This window comes from Pelodiscus sinensis, chromosome 2 (assembly GCF_052426305.1).
Source record: "Pelodiscus sinensis isolate ZL-2025 chromosome 2, ASM5242630v1, whole genome shotgun sequence".
Classification (NCBI taxonomy): Eukaryota; Metazoa; Chordata; order Testudines; family Trionychidae; genus Pelodiscus; species Pelodiscus sinensis.
This window is the reverse complement of record NC_143053.1, coordinates 147,918,223-147,934,079: the sequence shown is the minus strand read 5'-3', so window position 1 is coordinate 147,934,079 and position 15,857 is coordinate 147,918,223. Positions and strand designations below refer to the sequence as shown.

Here is a 15,857-nt window from a genome sequence, read left to right as displayed (position 1 = left end):
ATGATCTGTCAGGTCTATAATGCACAAAAGTGCCTAAATATATACTGACTCTTTCTTAAAAAAGATATATTCAGAAACCATCATCTGTCCAAGTCTATCCTTAGGCATCTTTGCTGCACACTTTTTCCACTCTAGCAAATAAAAACCAACAAGCAACCATTCTGGAAATGTGGCACAGCTTTCATTTTCACTTTTTATCATGTCTCAAGAGAACACAAAGAATTAACGATAGAGTTTCTGCCTCAGCTATGAATTTCTGTGCTTTTTGTGAATGTCTAGCCCTTAAATAAACTTTTCTATAAATTATTCTTTGTGAATATTGTCTCATAAATGGAACAGAGGGGTGAAGTCCTATTTTAAAATGCTCGTTTAACTTAATAGGACATATCACACATGCATTGCTAGTGGGATATAAGCTTTTTTTTTTTTTTTTTTTTTTTTAAGGAGGAGTTAAAAATGTTTTCTTTATGGTTGGTTTAAGCTTGATGTGCACAATTCTCATATCACAAAACAAATGTATCACTGCAATATTATCTAAAATCATGTTTTGTATTTAGTATGAATGCTATGTTTGTTTAAACCACTGCAGCTGTGCTTCTGTTGCACTTGAGTGTAAATGCCACTACAGTGATTGAAGGGGTTGTGTCCCATCACTGTTTTTAATCTACTTTCCTGAGAGGCATTAGCTAGGCTGATGGAAAAATTCTCTGTTGACATAGTGCTGTCTGTTAGGGGTGAGAACAGTTAACTGGGAGCAGCCCCCCACTTGCAGCTAGTGGTGGTGGGCTGCTCCAGCCAGGCCAAAGTGGGCAGGGAGGCAGCTCCAGTCCAGACAATCTGGAGTGCCCCCTCCCCATCTTAATTGGTTAACCAGTTAAATGCTACATTTTAGGCATTGGTTTAGACAGGTGCAGTTTTAGACCTTGGGTTAGACCGGTCCAAGCATTCTGACAGAAGTATGAGCAATACCTAATTCCTGAAGTTTCTCCTTCATTTTGAAATCTAGCCAAGCAAGCTTCATTACTGCTAGTGTCTTTCAAGAAAGAAAGATGAGGCTATTCTGAGGACACACTGCACCAAGGCCTTTTCTACTCTAAAGGGGAAAGTTGACTTAGATACGCAACTCCAGCTACGTTGATTCTGTCACTGGAGTTGAAGTATCTTAAATCGTATTTTGGCTCCAACCACGCAGCAGGTTAATAGGAGCTTGTGCTCCTGTCGACTTCCTTTACTCCTCACGAGGAGAAAAGGCACTCCCATCAGTGCTGATAGTCTCTGTTTGAATTAGTGTGTCTTCACTAGACCCACTAATTCAAACCCCAGAAGATTGACAACGGCAGCTATAATCTTCTCTGTAGTGTAGACAAGCCCTACAAGTCTTAGTGGGATGAAGGGCAATCCCTTTTATGTAGTATTCGTATGTTGGCTTGTTCTTCGCTACTGCACACTGCATCTGTTATCCTTCTCCTGGAGTTCTGTGTATCCTTTTGGTAATTTCTTCTGATTTTTGTGTATGTTTTGCCAGGGGAAAATCTTCTAGGACGATTACTTTTGATCAGTTTAAAGAAGCTCTTCAAGAACTCTCCAAGAAACGATTTAAAGACAAGAGCAATGAGGAAGCAGTTCAAGAAATACATAAGCTAATTGAAGGAAAAGCCCCGATCATATCTGGAGTAACGGTACAGTACTGTTTTAGTAGTGACAGACAGTAAATCTCACCCTTCTTTTCAAAACAGTTTCCTTTTATGAGCCTAAAGACTGATCCATAGACATCAGAGTCAGGAAGGACCACTGTGATCATCTACTTTGACCTCTGAACATTGCAGACCTGTGAACTTCATCCACCCACTCCTCAAATAGACCCCTATCCTTTGGCTGAGTCACTGAAGTCCTCTCATTATGGTTTAAAGACTTCACACGTTATGGAGGATCTATCATTGACTTCCATTTAAACCAGCAAGTAACCATGCCCCATGCTGCACAGGAAAGTGAAACCCCCTAGGGCCTCTGACATTCTGACCTGGGGGGGGGAAATTCTTTCCCAACCCCAACTGTAGCAGTCAGTCAGACCTTGATCATGCAGACAAGATCCATTAGCCAGATACTTGAGAGAGAATTCTCTGTAGTAACTCTGAGCCCTCCTGTCTAGTGTCCCTTCTCTGGCCATTGCAGAGATTTGCTGCTGAGGTGAACTAGGCACTAGCAATGAGCCTGCTTGAAATGTTTGTGCTGAAATAAACAGCAACAAAGCTCATGCCATATCTCATTATTGCACTATTGCAAAGGCTGTTACATAGTCCTCCTAGCAGAGCTCTGCTACTCAGTACCACCCACTAAAATGGAAAGTAAAAATCGTTGAGAGAGCAGTAGCATGTGATCTGAGAAGATAAATATTAGTTATAAATTATGCTGCAAGAAAAATGGGAGTTAAATACAAGACTTGATAAACAACTTTAAAAGGTTTTGATTAAACCCACAAAACCAAAAGAAAGCAAGGACTTGGGTATTAAAGTAAACTTAGTGCAGCATATGAGCAATGTGGACAAGGAGATGTTAAAGGCACAATTCTCAATTATTATTTTTTTATTACCTGTTCTTAAATCTTTCCCCCCCACTTAAGTCTATCAGACCCATAATGTTGTTGGTAAAGATACTGTTAGATAGATTTTGTGCAATAACAAGTTTTAGAAAGCCTAGTGCTGATAGACTTGTTTATTTTTAATGTCAAGTTTGGTTGCTTTCCTCCTCTTCATCCAAAATATTAGCATTTCCCTTCCGTTGTTACCCAAACAATGGAGCAGCGTGTCTAGTTACACTGGCTCATTTATTTTCACTATCAGAGCTGAGTGAAATGGAAAAATTAAATAGACAGTGCACATGGCGAAAAGTAACGTACGTCCTGTTTCTGAAAGAATCTTAAAAACATGCCTAAATTTAAATACCTGAGTACTTCCGCTGAAGTTAAGCCAATGGGACAATTCACTTGCTTTAACATTAGGCATATGTTCAGCTAGCTTACTGAATCTAAGCCTAGGTCTTTTAATTAAACCTTTAATTGTAAAGTCTTTCCAAGAAGAGGTTCTGGGACAAATGCCAGTACACAGTGGGAGTTTCTGGAGAAGAGAGACAGATACAGAGAGAGCAATCTTCATAATCCTTATGATTAGCAGGTTTTTACTGGGTCTTTGAAATCTGTAATAGTTATAATGACACAGCAGTTCTAAGGTTGGGTTTGCTTAATTAAGGGCCAAATCTTGTTTGTTTGAAACCAGTAGTAACTCTGCAATTGACTTTAATAGGATAAGTGTTTCACCTTTGATCATATTTGACGTCTGCCAAATTAAATCCAGCCTTGCTGGAGTTCTTACATTGTGAACTATATTCACTAATTCATTTCTTTATGCAGGGATTCATACTTTGATTTGTACACATTCTATAAAGCTTACTCCTCCATGCCCATTCTAATCTTTGGTGTTGTCAGTAATTGGGTACTTAAATGAGCAATGGCTAATAGTGCAAACATGCCTGCTTCCTGCATGTGTTGAGGGGCAGAGTGATTTGCAGATGTATAGTGTAGCACTATGTAAGTGCTTAGTGTTCTCAACGAGATATGCCAACGTAGCGATGGTGGTAGCAATGGTGGTATGCAGACAGAATGACTCTTCCCTTTATTGCTCCTGCGTGTATCTGCAAGCCATAGCATAGATGGTATGCAGAAGGGAATTCGGGTGAGGAGGGGTTTGGAAAGAAAATCAAACAGCGGGAAATGAGGTCCGATTTGAATTGGAAGAGGTAGACCTGAGTAGTTTTCATTCCTTGCACAGGACTTCTAAATTGATTCATTTAACAGCTATGATCTTATAATTGATGCTCGGATATGTTGTGAGGAGCTCTTCCTCATTGAGTCCACCTTCACCTAAATGAGGGGGACAGAATAAAACTGGGGTTATAGTATGTCTGTTGTTGCTGACCCTAAGGGGTTAATAGATGCAACAACCTATAATATCTTGTAAACCTTTGTGTAGTAATATTAATTAACTGCAGGTACTTTCCTCAAACATCAAGTGTCTAGAAGAAAAGCTTATTCTGAGAGCTTGTAGCCAGAATGTCATTTAATTGAGATGCAGAGTTGTTGGCAGCGGTATTAAAAAAGCCATTTGGTCCAACTGTCTTTTCATGCCAGGCTAGTTTAATTTGAAACTTATCATGGTGCAGAGAGGAGCAATACATTTTAAGATGTTAGTCAAGAGGGAGGCCAGTGAAATACTTTCCAGTGGCTATTTTTGTTTTGTTTTAGTTTTCTGATACATTTGGCTGTTCGTGTTTTAGTTGATTTTGTGTTTGCTAGCAGCACTGTGCACTCAGTTTTGCTGAAAACAGAATCAGTCTGTATTTCTTGGTATCTGTTTTTTATGGCCCTTTGGGGGCCATTTTTGGGACCCAATATTTTAGGCATATCCCACTATTTACTGGATGATGTAAATAATATGAAATGCATCTTAGCTGTTTGTAGACTTCAGGGGAAGATCAAAGGCTTTTTTATGACTTGCCTTCTTGGGTTGAGTTTTGGCTGAGGTTTTTTACGGTGGGGCACATCTCTTTTAAAGGACTATCCATTCTTGCCTAGGGGAATCTCTGCTTCAGCAGTGAGATCTGCAAGTCCTATTTTTGTGATTGGAGGGTGCTGGGCACTGGAACTCTTACTATAGGGGATTTGTATCTGTTTTTCTTCTGAATGTTTTTAGAATTGCAGAATTATCTGTTGTTTGATATGATTGGAAAGACAACAGTTAGGCAAACAGATACTAAAATTAGTGGAAATGTTGATCTGTAATCTGGAATGAGAGATGCTTCAGCTTTCTTGCAAAAGATTATAAAATGGTTATGCATTGCAAACAGATGTGTTGGAACATTGATTTTTGTACAGGGGGATTCCCTCATGTTGGCAGAAGCACAGAAACTGAAATTGCAACTAATGGCTCAGATGTTTGAGAGAATGAAGAAAACTGAGTGGGGGTGGGGGGGGGGGGAGAAAATTCTTGGTAGTCCGACGAATCCCTTACCTCTTTCATCCCCCAAATTAGAACAGAATTAATGTAACAGGTATTTTGAAGAAGTGCCTGTGACAAATCAAGATGACCCAGACTTTGTCATGGGTATTTGGTGGCTCTCAGTGCTCTAGTGACTCATTCTACCAGCTCTTGATATTTCAGAAAAGGCCTTGGGCAGCTTAATTTGGTAATGCAGAATGGATCCTATATAGAAGGATTAGGAGTTTAATTCTGTTCTGCTGGAAAATGCAGTATTCAATAACTTGATCAATTTAAAAAAAACAGAGCTGTATTCAGCTTTGTTGCCATTCCGAGTTGGGGTAATGACCTGGGCAAATAGACATTTACAGATATAGCCCAGATAAATAACTATGGGTGCGCACATGCTTTTTTGTGATTGAAAATATTCATTATGGAATGGATAAAATGGGGTCTTGACAACAAACGGTCAATTGTATTGAGAATAATTTGGTTAGAGGCAATGTATACATACAATTCGGGCTGTTGGAGGGGTTGCTAAATTAAAGAGCAGAACTGTTTGCTTGCTCTTCAGCTAAAAACATCCTCTTGGAGGAGAAGATAGACAGGTGGCTTGCTAAATGAGTTAAGTAGCACTGTATTTAAAGTAACCACAAAGTTAATTAAAACACAGTGCTGCTACTTGGATTTTTTAGGCACAAGCACAACTTAATATTTCTCTTCAAATGTTATAAGATGTTGTTTACATTGGAAACAAGCATTGACCCAGAGGCTCTTCAACAAGAAGTAAAACTCCTTGAACTTTAGCTAGATGAGGAGATCATTCAGGTGCTGAGGAGATCATTCAGAGGGAAATTGTGATGCTTTGGTTTAAGGGTTGGCTTCTCTTCCAAGTTCTATCACTGATATAAAGTTATTCTCAATACCTTCAGCTACAATCAGAAAAAAAGCGGGGTTTCTCTCAATACCTTCAGCTACAATTAGAGAAAGGGCCTATGGCATTATTCAGCTAAGAGTTTCGAGACCCTCTGTCAGTGTCTATGGATGCTACTTTTGTGTTCCTTACATCTACTTTTTGACTTGCCTGGCACTAGAACTGTTCTCAGTAGAGGGCTCCAGCTTTTAATGGAAATGTTCTAAGATTGTGAAATTTGAAGGGTGGCTTTGAAGCGTTATGGCCTGATTTTTCAGAGAGGATGACCAACTTCATTTTCCAGAGGTTTCACTAGCATCTTCATTGCTTGGTTACTTTTGCACTACAAATGTTTAAAATCATTAGCAAGTTGATGAGAGAGCCATTATAAAGTCCACATACCTGAATTTACTAGAAAACTAGATCATTAGAAACAAGGAAGGGTTGCTAAATTATAGGCTGATGCTGTTTTATTACATCTCCTGCTATCTAGAACACTTAAGATAGCATATTGCTTATGGCACTGAAAGTGGGTAAGTCAGCTAATCCTATATTTATTACTACTAATGATGGGGGGGGGGGGAGAAGATGGGAGTTAAAGGAAGAGAAAAAGTTGGAGTATATTTTTATCCATCCAGCTCATTGAGATGTGTCCTTGCAATGCATCAGAGCTGAATTCTGTCCTGCAGACTAATCTGCTGAGGTTTAAGCAAATTGCCTAAAATGCAGAGGGTGTCTCATAACATGAGAATGTATAACGTGGAAATCTGAATTTCAGCAAAGTTAGCAGAGCTGAAGTTGCAATGAACGCGACACAGCATGTGTTCAAAATAGGGATAGTGATCTTAAATAACTTCACACTGAAAAGATTGTCTTTTGCATGTGGATTAGTTCTCTGTTTACAAAACAAACAATCTTAATCGTTGGTAGCATCCTGTTGAGTGTGGGTAAAGAACTATTTTAGCAACATTACATAAACACATATGGGAAAAAACCTATGTTCACAAGCCTTTCTTTTTGCACGTTTCCAGCACTTGCTTCCAGTGTTGGGGGAGATTGAAGGATACTTTGGCAAGCAGCAGCTTGATTCACTTTTTTCTGCATACTTGGGGTCATTCACTCATCCCATAGACCATACAATCTGCTTTGGCTTTTTTTTTTTTTTTTTTTTAATGAATGTAATGAGTCAGCACTGTCCAAATGATCAGGAGATGCTTGTAGCAGGAACCTCCTGGTTCTTTCTTAATGAGAGGGACTTAGGCACCTATAAATAAACCTAATTAGTAAATGTCCCAAATGCATTATGTCTTTCAACCTGTCATTTGCTGATATGCTGCTGCAAGGGTTGTTCTACGCTGCCAAGGCAGCGAGATGAAGGGTTCTCCCTTCCGCATCTAGCCTGTGTAACAGATGGGGACACATGCCGTTGCTCCCGGTTGCCTAATTTAGCTGTTCTTTATACAGCAATGTGTCTGTAGGCGGTGGAAGATAGAAAGGAAAGGGCCATGTGTTTTTGCACCAAAGCCCTGACTAACCCTTTACTCACACCTGTTGAAAGCTCCATACTCTGTAATGATATTGGCATTTACAATTATTTTTTGGCAATTATCAGTAGTTTTTGGCCCTCTGAAATCTTCACAGCAAGTGACATGGGTGGTGTAGGGGAGACTTGACTGTACATAGGAGGCCTGGGTACTCTATAGTAAATTGGTCTTAAACTTGGGAGCAAGAATCTCTTTTCCAGCTGCGACTGACAGGTATACCCTGCTTGAGCATGCTGCATTTGCAGTAGGTGGAATGCATTATGTATGTGCTGAAACACATGCAAACATTCTGCACACAGTGAAAAGGTGAATATGGACACCAGCCTAAAGCTGTAGCCCACATGATCATCTTGTTCTTACAGTCCAATTTCAGAAATACCATGTGTGTTCTGCTTGGAAGAATGCAGAACGAGGTAATTTGCTCCAAAAAAATTAACAAGCTAACTCAGTGCCTGAGGTCTAGTGTCTCTCACACCAGTCAGCTGTGAATTAGGACAGCTGCAGCAGTGGACAGTTGTGCTCAGCATTACTTAATATGAGTAGCTGTAGAGTTTCTAAGCTGCCCACACTCCAGCATGTGATGGTCTATATACAGAGTACATGTCTTGTTCACTACTGCTTTGTGTACATAGTAAGAACCTTTTTGGCATTAGGCCAGGAGTCCAACTTTGTTATCCGAGCTTATTCGTTTTATTACACTTTGGTTTTGTCTAGCTGTGCAAATATGCAAGTGCTGTAGGGGGTATATTTCTAACTGTCACTATAGCTGCAGTGTCCTAGTGATCGGTGATAAATAAGGACAAACAAAATAAAGCACCTTATAAAGTACTGCCACACTAAAACAAAGCAATAAAATATACATATTTGTGAGATTGGCCAGGGGGAGGGTGCAGGAGCAGGCTGTGGGTATGGGTAGGGTTGCCAGGTGGTGAGGGTGCATGGGGGGGGCTGAGGGTGTGGGGGGGCTGGGCATGGAGGGGCACTTATTTGCTTTCATGCCTCGTGCCAGTCCCAGGCACGGCCTCCCGCTGCTCCCATTAGCTGGATTCCAGCCAATGGGAGCAGTGGGGAAAGCCTTCTGGCAGCATGTCTGGGCGCTGGTGTCCCCCGGCCGGGGGAGGAGGGTGCAGTGATGCTTGGGGCTTTCTCCCCGCCCCTCAGTGGGAAGCCGAACCTGGCGCTTCAGCCTTGAGGCAGGGCGGCAAGATTGAAGCACCAGCACGAGCTCCCCTGCTGGAAGGAGAGGGGGGCTTAGCTCAAGCTGTGGAGCCTCCCCTCATGCTTACTTGGGGAAGCATGGGGGGGGGGGGTGCATTTGCAATATTCACACACACACCTCTGCATACAGGCCTGGGACTGAGACCTTGAACTTTATTAGAAATTCTCTGGAAGGCCAGTATAGAGGACAAGTGTGACATGCTCTCAATCATCTGAGGCTATGCACTGCAGTGTCCTGTGGTAGCTGAAGTTTTCATGCGTAAGCAAGGCCAGCTTCAAAAAGGGAATTTAGGGGCTCAAGCCCAGGGCCCCAGGCTGGGTGGGGAAGGAGGCTGCAAAAAGATCTCTGGTCTGCCTAAAGTGAAGATCTTTTTGAGGGGGCCCCCTTAGCTCAGGGCTGCAGCCACTAAAGCCCCTGAGTTACAGCCCTGCCTGGCCAGGGCAGGGGGCACAGCACTGCTGTCTCCCCCCTGCTGGGCGGAAGCTGCAAGTGTTGGGAGCTCCAGCCACGTGCTTTCCACACCTGCAGGCTTCACCCCCGTGGAGGGTGGTGCCTGCAGGCGAGGCTAGGGCAGCATGCAGAGCCTACCTGCCCCTTCTCCTCCCCAGTGCTTGTGCCACCGAAGGAGAGCTGCCTCAGGTAAGTGCCCCACAACACTTGCCCAAGCCCTGAGCCTCCTTCTGCCCTCTACTTTTTGCCCAGACCCCACACTCCAGTTTTATTCCCAGTGTTATCAACATTATTCTCAATGTTGGTATGCTAGAAACTGGGTTTAGATAAAAACCAACAACAATTTTTTATTTTTTTTTAAAAGTCTTTCAAAAACTGAACAGAAACAACTTTGAAATTATGGAATCTGCAAATTTTTGTTTTGTTTTTAGAATTTTTTGTTACCAACTGTTCCTAGTACAAAGGATAAATCAAGAAAGAAACATAAGACCGCAAACAACTGCATGATAGCTATTACATTTTGAAGGTGCTTTGTCTCCAAATAAAGCCCATTCTTTCCTGTAGCATGCATTGGAATGCACAAAAGTAATATTGGCACTTTAAAATATGGTATAAACAATTCCTAATACTGCAGCACTCCCAGGAGATGAACACTGGCCAAAAATAACTAGTTTATCTTAGTGTCAGGTATATCAACTGACAGCACCAAAGATGTCACCCTCTTTGTCTTCTACCATAAAGTAAAAATCACAAAGCTGTAAATTATGTGCTTATGTTTCATCTCTTGTCCTCTGCCTTAACTACAAATCTACAAAACGGTTAGCAATGAAGTTCTCATGATTGCATTTAGCTTTATGAAACATCTTTTTCTCTCAGCCATGCTATTCAGTAAAAGCCAGGCTACCCATTTCTTGCAACAGCAACAAAAAGTGATTTTGGTGGTACCTCCACCAGTTGTTAGAGCACTTATCCAGGGTGTGGAAGACTGAGGCTTTCCTAGCGAGTCTCGGGTGGTGTAGGGATGGGTCAACCATTTCTCAGGGGACCACTCTGACCATTGGATTATGAGGTGTTCTGGGGCAGGTCTCCCTACATGTGTTCTGCTGAAGGTGTTACACTTTTTATAATTATGTTTTGGGCCAGAAAGTTTGAGACACCTGATGATGAGGGGCACTTACTGGATATTCACTGTAGTAGCGATGTGACTCCAGGCATTCCACCCAAAACTTGGACCCACTTTTGAAAAATTTGGCTTTCATGCCCCAAACCATCCCAGACTCTGTTTTGTAACTAGTGAAGTCATTACATTTAGTGCCACAAAACTAAAATTTCTCATTTTCAGTCTTTTAAAAGGTATCACTACTCTACAGTTCTGATATCAACAGTAATTAACGATGTTTAATGTTACAAGTAGTTTTTAATGAAAAGTATTTTTCTTGTCTTCTTTCTCCCAATAGAAAACCATTTCATCTCCAACTGTATCACGACTTACAGACACATCAAAATTCACTGGTTCCCACAAAGAGAGGTTTGATCCAAGTGGGAAAGGAAGAGGCAAAGCAGGACGAGAAGACCTGGTTGATGCATCGGGCTATGTGCCTGGGTACAAGCACGCAGGCACATATGATCATAAAGTACAAGGAAGCAAGTAAGCCTGGGGGGGTTACAGAGAGAGAGAGAATATACCTGTAAGAATGTTGTAGATGAATCCCACATGTTTCTGTTACCATGAATGCGAAGACTATGTTGGCGAGAAGTGTTTTCAGGAACTGGAACTGATTTCAACATCTGCTGAGATATTTGCAGCACAGCAACACTTCATTACATTCCTCATGTTTCCATTGGCAAAAATATAAAATACAAAGTTGTTGCGCTTTAGACAAGAAACCAAATGCAAGGACTGTTCTACCACACTTTGTCAATACTTGTAAAAGATCTCAAACATTCCTATATGTCCAGTTCTTTCTTGGGCGTAGAAGAAAACTGGTCTCCTGGTAGTTGAAAAGAGGGTTATTGTAAAGCTTCCTGAAATAGCAGCCTTTCCGAAGAGCACCCCAATATTTATATAATTTGATTTGACTACTTATTTATTTAACGGATGTCTTAAAAAGGACCCAGCTGTACCCTCAAAGACAAACAATTCAGCATTGTACTAGTGGGCAGTAAATTGGTGTAATGTAACAGGTTGCCATCCTGAAAAGAAAAATTTCCCTACAGCATGTGTTCACAACAGAAGACTCACTCCTCCTTGCAGAGACTAGGTTCCAGCAAAAAGACGGAAGATATTAGCAGCCCTTCTATCCCTACCTTCCAAAGCCCAGGAATTCTCAAAACCAATACCATACTGCCTGCACGTTGTCATGGATACTGGGTACCATGGTTCTAACAGAATGTAAGATGCGCTAACATACTAATGTGAAATACAAAGGAACTAGATGGTGCTAAGGAAGTATTGATGGAAATGTTAGTCTTGGTTGCAAACTGGTTTTAGGATTGCACTGCCTCACAGTGGAAGTGAAGCGGGCACTAAGATGAGGATTATACTTTTTCATCATTAAGTATGAACTAAACACCACTGATCAGAGCTAGGCACACAGTCTCATGCATATGTATACACATACACCAGCACATGCTTCTTTTAAGTTATGACTGAATTCAGGAAGGTCTGTGAAGCACTGAAATATGTAAGTTCAAGTAAGTAAAACTAAATGATCACCATGAAATAGTAATCTGTTTGTGCTTTATTTAAAATTTGGTGTATCCTACCCCTTCTAAAGGTATATTATTAAAGTTTATATGATTTAAGTGCTCTGTGTTTGAAGCTAGAGGCTCGATTCTCCTCTTATCTGGACTGTCCAATGTAAGTTAGGAGTAATTCATTGATGGCAAGGCATTTCCACTGGCTTAGAACAGCTGTAACAGGAGAATCAGGACCACAGTTCTAACAAACTGGCCACTAAGTACCATCGCTTAAATAGTCAATGTAACAAGTGACATTAATAAATAATTGAAAACTCCCACTCATCTGATGTAGCTTAAAAAGTAAGGAAAATATCCATGTAGGAAAAGTGTAGAGGCTCATTAGTTGATCTCTATATTCTACATGTGGTTACTGATACTCCACAAAGCAGAATAAGCACCATAATGTATAACAAAAAAATGAAAAAGGAGGATTTGTAGTTGGGTATTTGAAAACAGCTGTTTAAAATTCTGCTTTGCTTTCTTTAAATGGAATTCAGGCATTAACTTTAATTTCAGATCGTAAAGGTTAATCACCTCTGGGGCCTATCATTGTCTGATTTAGGATTCTAATGTGTGCAGAATAGCTAGGTTTAGTGAGCTATTTACATACAGGATGTTGACCTGCATGTTAATGTTTACTGTATTTGGCACATGTCCAGACACTGAACACAGATCTCACTACCTTTTTTGTTTTCTGCTAGCTTTCTATAGAAGCCTTTTTTGTAACTTTGCCATCACTGACCTTTCAAACCAATACATGAACATGAAACCAAAATAACAATAATAAACAAAAGGAAGAATTTGACTTTTGGCTCTGAGGAGAGAGGGAAGTCTGCCCAACTTAGTGCATGCTTTTAAAAGGTCTTGTTTGGGCTTTGTCCTCTGGTTACCTGACACAATTTTAGAGATAGCCAGGATTGTCCATAGCTACATCTACACGACAGCTAAGATCAGTAGAATGGAGATCACTACACCAGCGGTTGATTTAGTGGGTCTAGAGAATACCCACCAAATAGACCGTAGACTACTCTACTCTGAACAAAAAGAATAAGGTAAATCAACTAGAGAGTGTCTCTACCCTGAGTGGTGTAGACACCACGACTAGTCAGTCTGAGTTACCTTGGCTCCAACTACGTTATTTATGTAGCTGGAGTTGCTCACATTGGGTTGACTTACTGTGGTAGTGTAGTTGTAGTATTAGTGTGTGTTATCCACTTTCCCAAATAACGCAGTTCCTGGAAAGGAAGAGTTAGCTTTCCATTTACATATCCTACTAGCTATCTGCCTTCTCCTTCAAGCAGAGATAACAGCACAAGTACATTTTCAGATGTGTTAGGCCAAATTACTCCCAAAAAGCCGTGGAACACAGAGTAAGTGGTAAAGTGTAGAGAATACATTCCTTCCTGAACTGTCCCATAAAGCTACAATTCTGGACAGTGCTCAAGGACAGTCATTTTACTATAACAAACAGATGTATAACAAGCCTTGAACTGTATTATTTGTAAAACATCATCAAAGCTAAATATCACTAATGTTCACATGAATGTTCAGAAACTGACCTGAAGTCAAGTTCAAGTTGAAGGCCAAATACGTCAAGTTGCCGTGTCCCATCAATACCTGTTGACTTCACTGTTCATCACTAGGATGTTTCCTCAGCTAGTATGATAGGCTGTACTTACCTCCTGTAGGGTGAGGTGTAGTATTCTTTGACATGCTAGCAATCCCAGAGTGTGCCAAGTTTCGAAGAATGATGCTGTGCTCTACTGCCACACTGATGTGGCATGGCACAGCCATGACGAGATTAAAAGTTATAGCCCTGGATGTGTGAAAAGCCTTATAACAAAAGAATCTGTCTCTGTTTAGGAGTTCTATGTTTGGAGTGTGTGCAGGTCCGGACCCGAAGGCTAGTCGGTACAGGTCATAGTTACGTGCTGGCAAGGAACAGAAATATTAAAGCATAGACAAGCTTGATAGGAGCAACAGCACTAATAACAGTGTTACCAATACTACTAGTTCGCTACTAGTATTGCTGCTTCTAGCTTACAAATTGGCTTGTCAGAATTAGATTTTTTTTCTAATTTTATCAGATAATATCAATGTTTATTTTAAAACTTTTTCCCAATTTTTATTTATTTTAAATTTTCCCAGTTGTGCAAAATGCTGGGGTGGTCAAGATCATTTTTTAATGACAGTTGATGTTGCAAGTCGAAAACATTAGCTTTGTAAGTGGTAACACACAAATTGTAAACATCATATGTTATAATACACAAAGTAAATATCCTTAAATCAAACTTTAGTACGTTCTCAAATAGCACTTTTCGTATGTTGCCTATTGATAAATTTAAATTATCAATGGAAATATTTTCGTTGGTCTCGGTGTGTAAATGGACCTTTATCAACATTTACAGATAAAACTGTAATCCTTCCCAGCCTAATTATAAAGTTCCTACTAACATGCTCTAAAAGGGCGTTACCCAAAGAGCATTGAAGTCAATGGAAAGTCTCCTATTGACTTTATAACGTTCTTATGGATCAAGCCCTAAGAGAATAACACAAATGCTTCTGTCATCCTATAGTGCTATAAAATATTAAATGCATTTTTAATATTTATTTCAATTGACAACTTTTAAAAAACAAATAGCTCATGTGACTAAAAGTTGCTTTGAAATGAGGGTGAAGAGGGGAGAGGGTAGGAGAGAGAATCTTTTGTGATGAGTCTTTTCTATGCTGCTAATTGGTTGTAAGAATACAACAAAACAGTGACGCTTTGAGATTGACAACCTTTGTAAGCGACAGACAGACAGTGTGGGAAGGAGGCAAAGAGCCTGCCCTTCATGTAGCCTGCATGACATCCCCGCATAGTTGCAGTCCCTGCACTTGGAGAAGAGCAGGATGTGCAGAGGGACAGGATCACAGACGTATGTGTAGAAGGCAACAGCCTGTGCCCCCACTTAATGGTATAGAGGAAGCTATGCTGCTATTGTACACCATTACTGGATAAATAACATGGTCCCTTGTCAGGATTTGTGTACATTGCAGGGCTTGTGCTTGTGATCTTTTTCTGTGCACCTCTATCTGTTCCATCTCACTGCATTTATGTCAGTCTGATTTGAAGCACCCAATGCTTCTCAGTCACACACAAAAGTCACTGTAAAAATTGTGACATAAAAGTCACTGTAAACATCTATTTTCTTTTATAATTTGATATTGCATCCTTTGAAGCTCATGGTATTGAAACATGACAAGATACTTCAAATGTAATATGGTAGAGATCACAGCTTATGTTAATTTTAATATAAATTTCATTCATGAGTGTAGTTTGGAGGGGAATTTGGGGGAATTGCTCCCCTCATCCTGCAAGACTGGGGCAGGCATGGGTGGCCTGACTGGAGCAGCTCTCCCCAAATACGGAAATCCTAGTACGCCTATGAGTCCATTAACACTAAGGCAGGGCCAAGTCTTGCAAAGCCTCACACATGTGCTTATCTTTATGCCCTGTGTGCAGTGTTAAGCACATGCATTATTAGTCTTTGCAGGATCAGGGCCCAAGAAATTAAATGCTGATCTGGGGGGAGGTGGAGGACAAAACAGTGGACTTTTTAAAAAGAGAAGTATCACAAAATCAGATCTGATGCTTGCTTTGGGAAAGTCTGATAAATTATTCTGAGCACATGATGTGCTTTAATGTTTAGTCAGGGTAGGACTCACTCTCTCTAGGATTTTTTCCCCAGTAATTACATTAGAACCTTCAGTAATAAAAGGTTTTTTTTTCCTTTTTATTTATGGCATAGAAGCGATAACAACCTTACTACATCGCATGCATTTGAAGGGGCAATTTTACTTTAACAACTCTTCTGTATGAGCAATTACATGATGAATTGCAATCAAATATTTTTACAAGTCCAGAATAAGTAAATATTTTACGCAGAGTAGACTGGTCAGAATAAAGTCACCAGATT

General features: G+C 40.5%; 1 protein-coding gene across 4 annotated transcripts in view; it reads left to right on the top strand.

Annotated features, from left to right (window-relative positions):
• TPPP (tubulin polymerization promoting protein) overlaps positions 1–15,857 on the top strand; it is a 93,540-nt gene that overhangs the window by 71,313 nt on the left and 6,370 nt on the right. For 3 of the 4 annotated variants that reach the window (XM_006113044.5, XM_006113045.5, XM_075921559.2), the window contains exons 3-4: positions 1,526–1,679; positions 10,614–15,662. In XM_006113044.5, the coding sequence (XP_006113106.3) occupies positions 1,526–1,679; positions 10,614–10,808 (349 nt within the window). In that variant the 3' untranslated portion in view covers positions 10,809–15,662. Of the gene's footprint in view, positions 1–1,525; positions 1,680–10,613; positions 15,663–15,857 lie in introns of those variants that run through there. The other variant, XR_012901825.2, reaches the window with a different exon arrangement.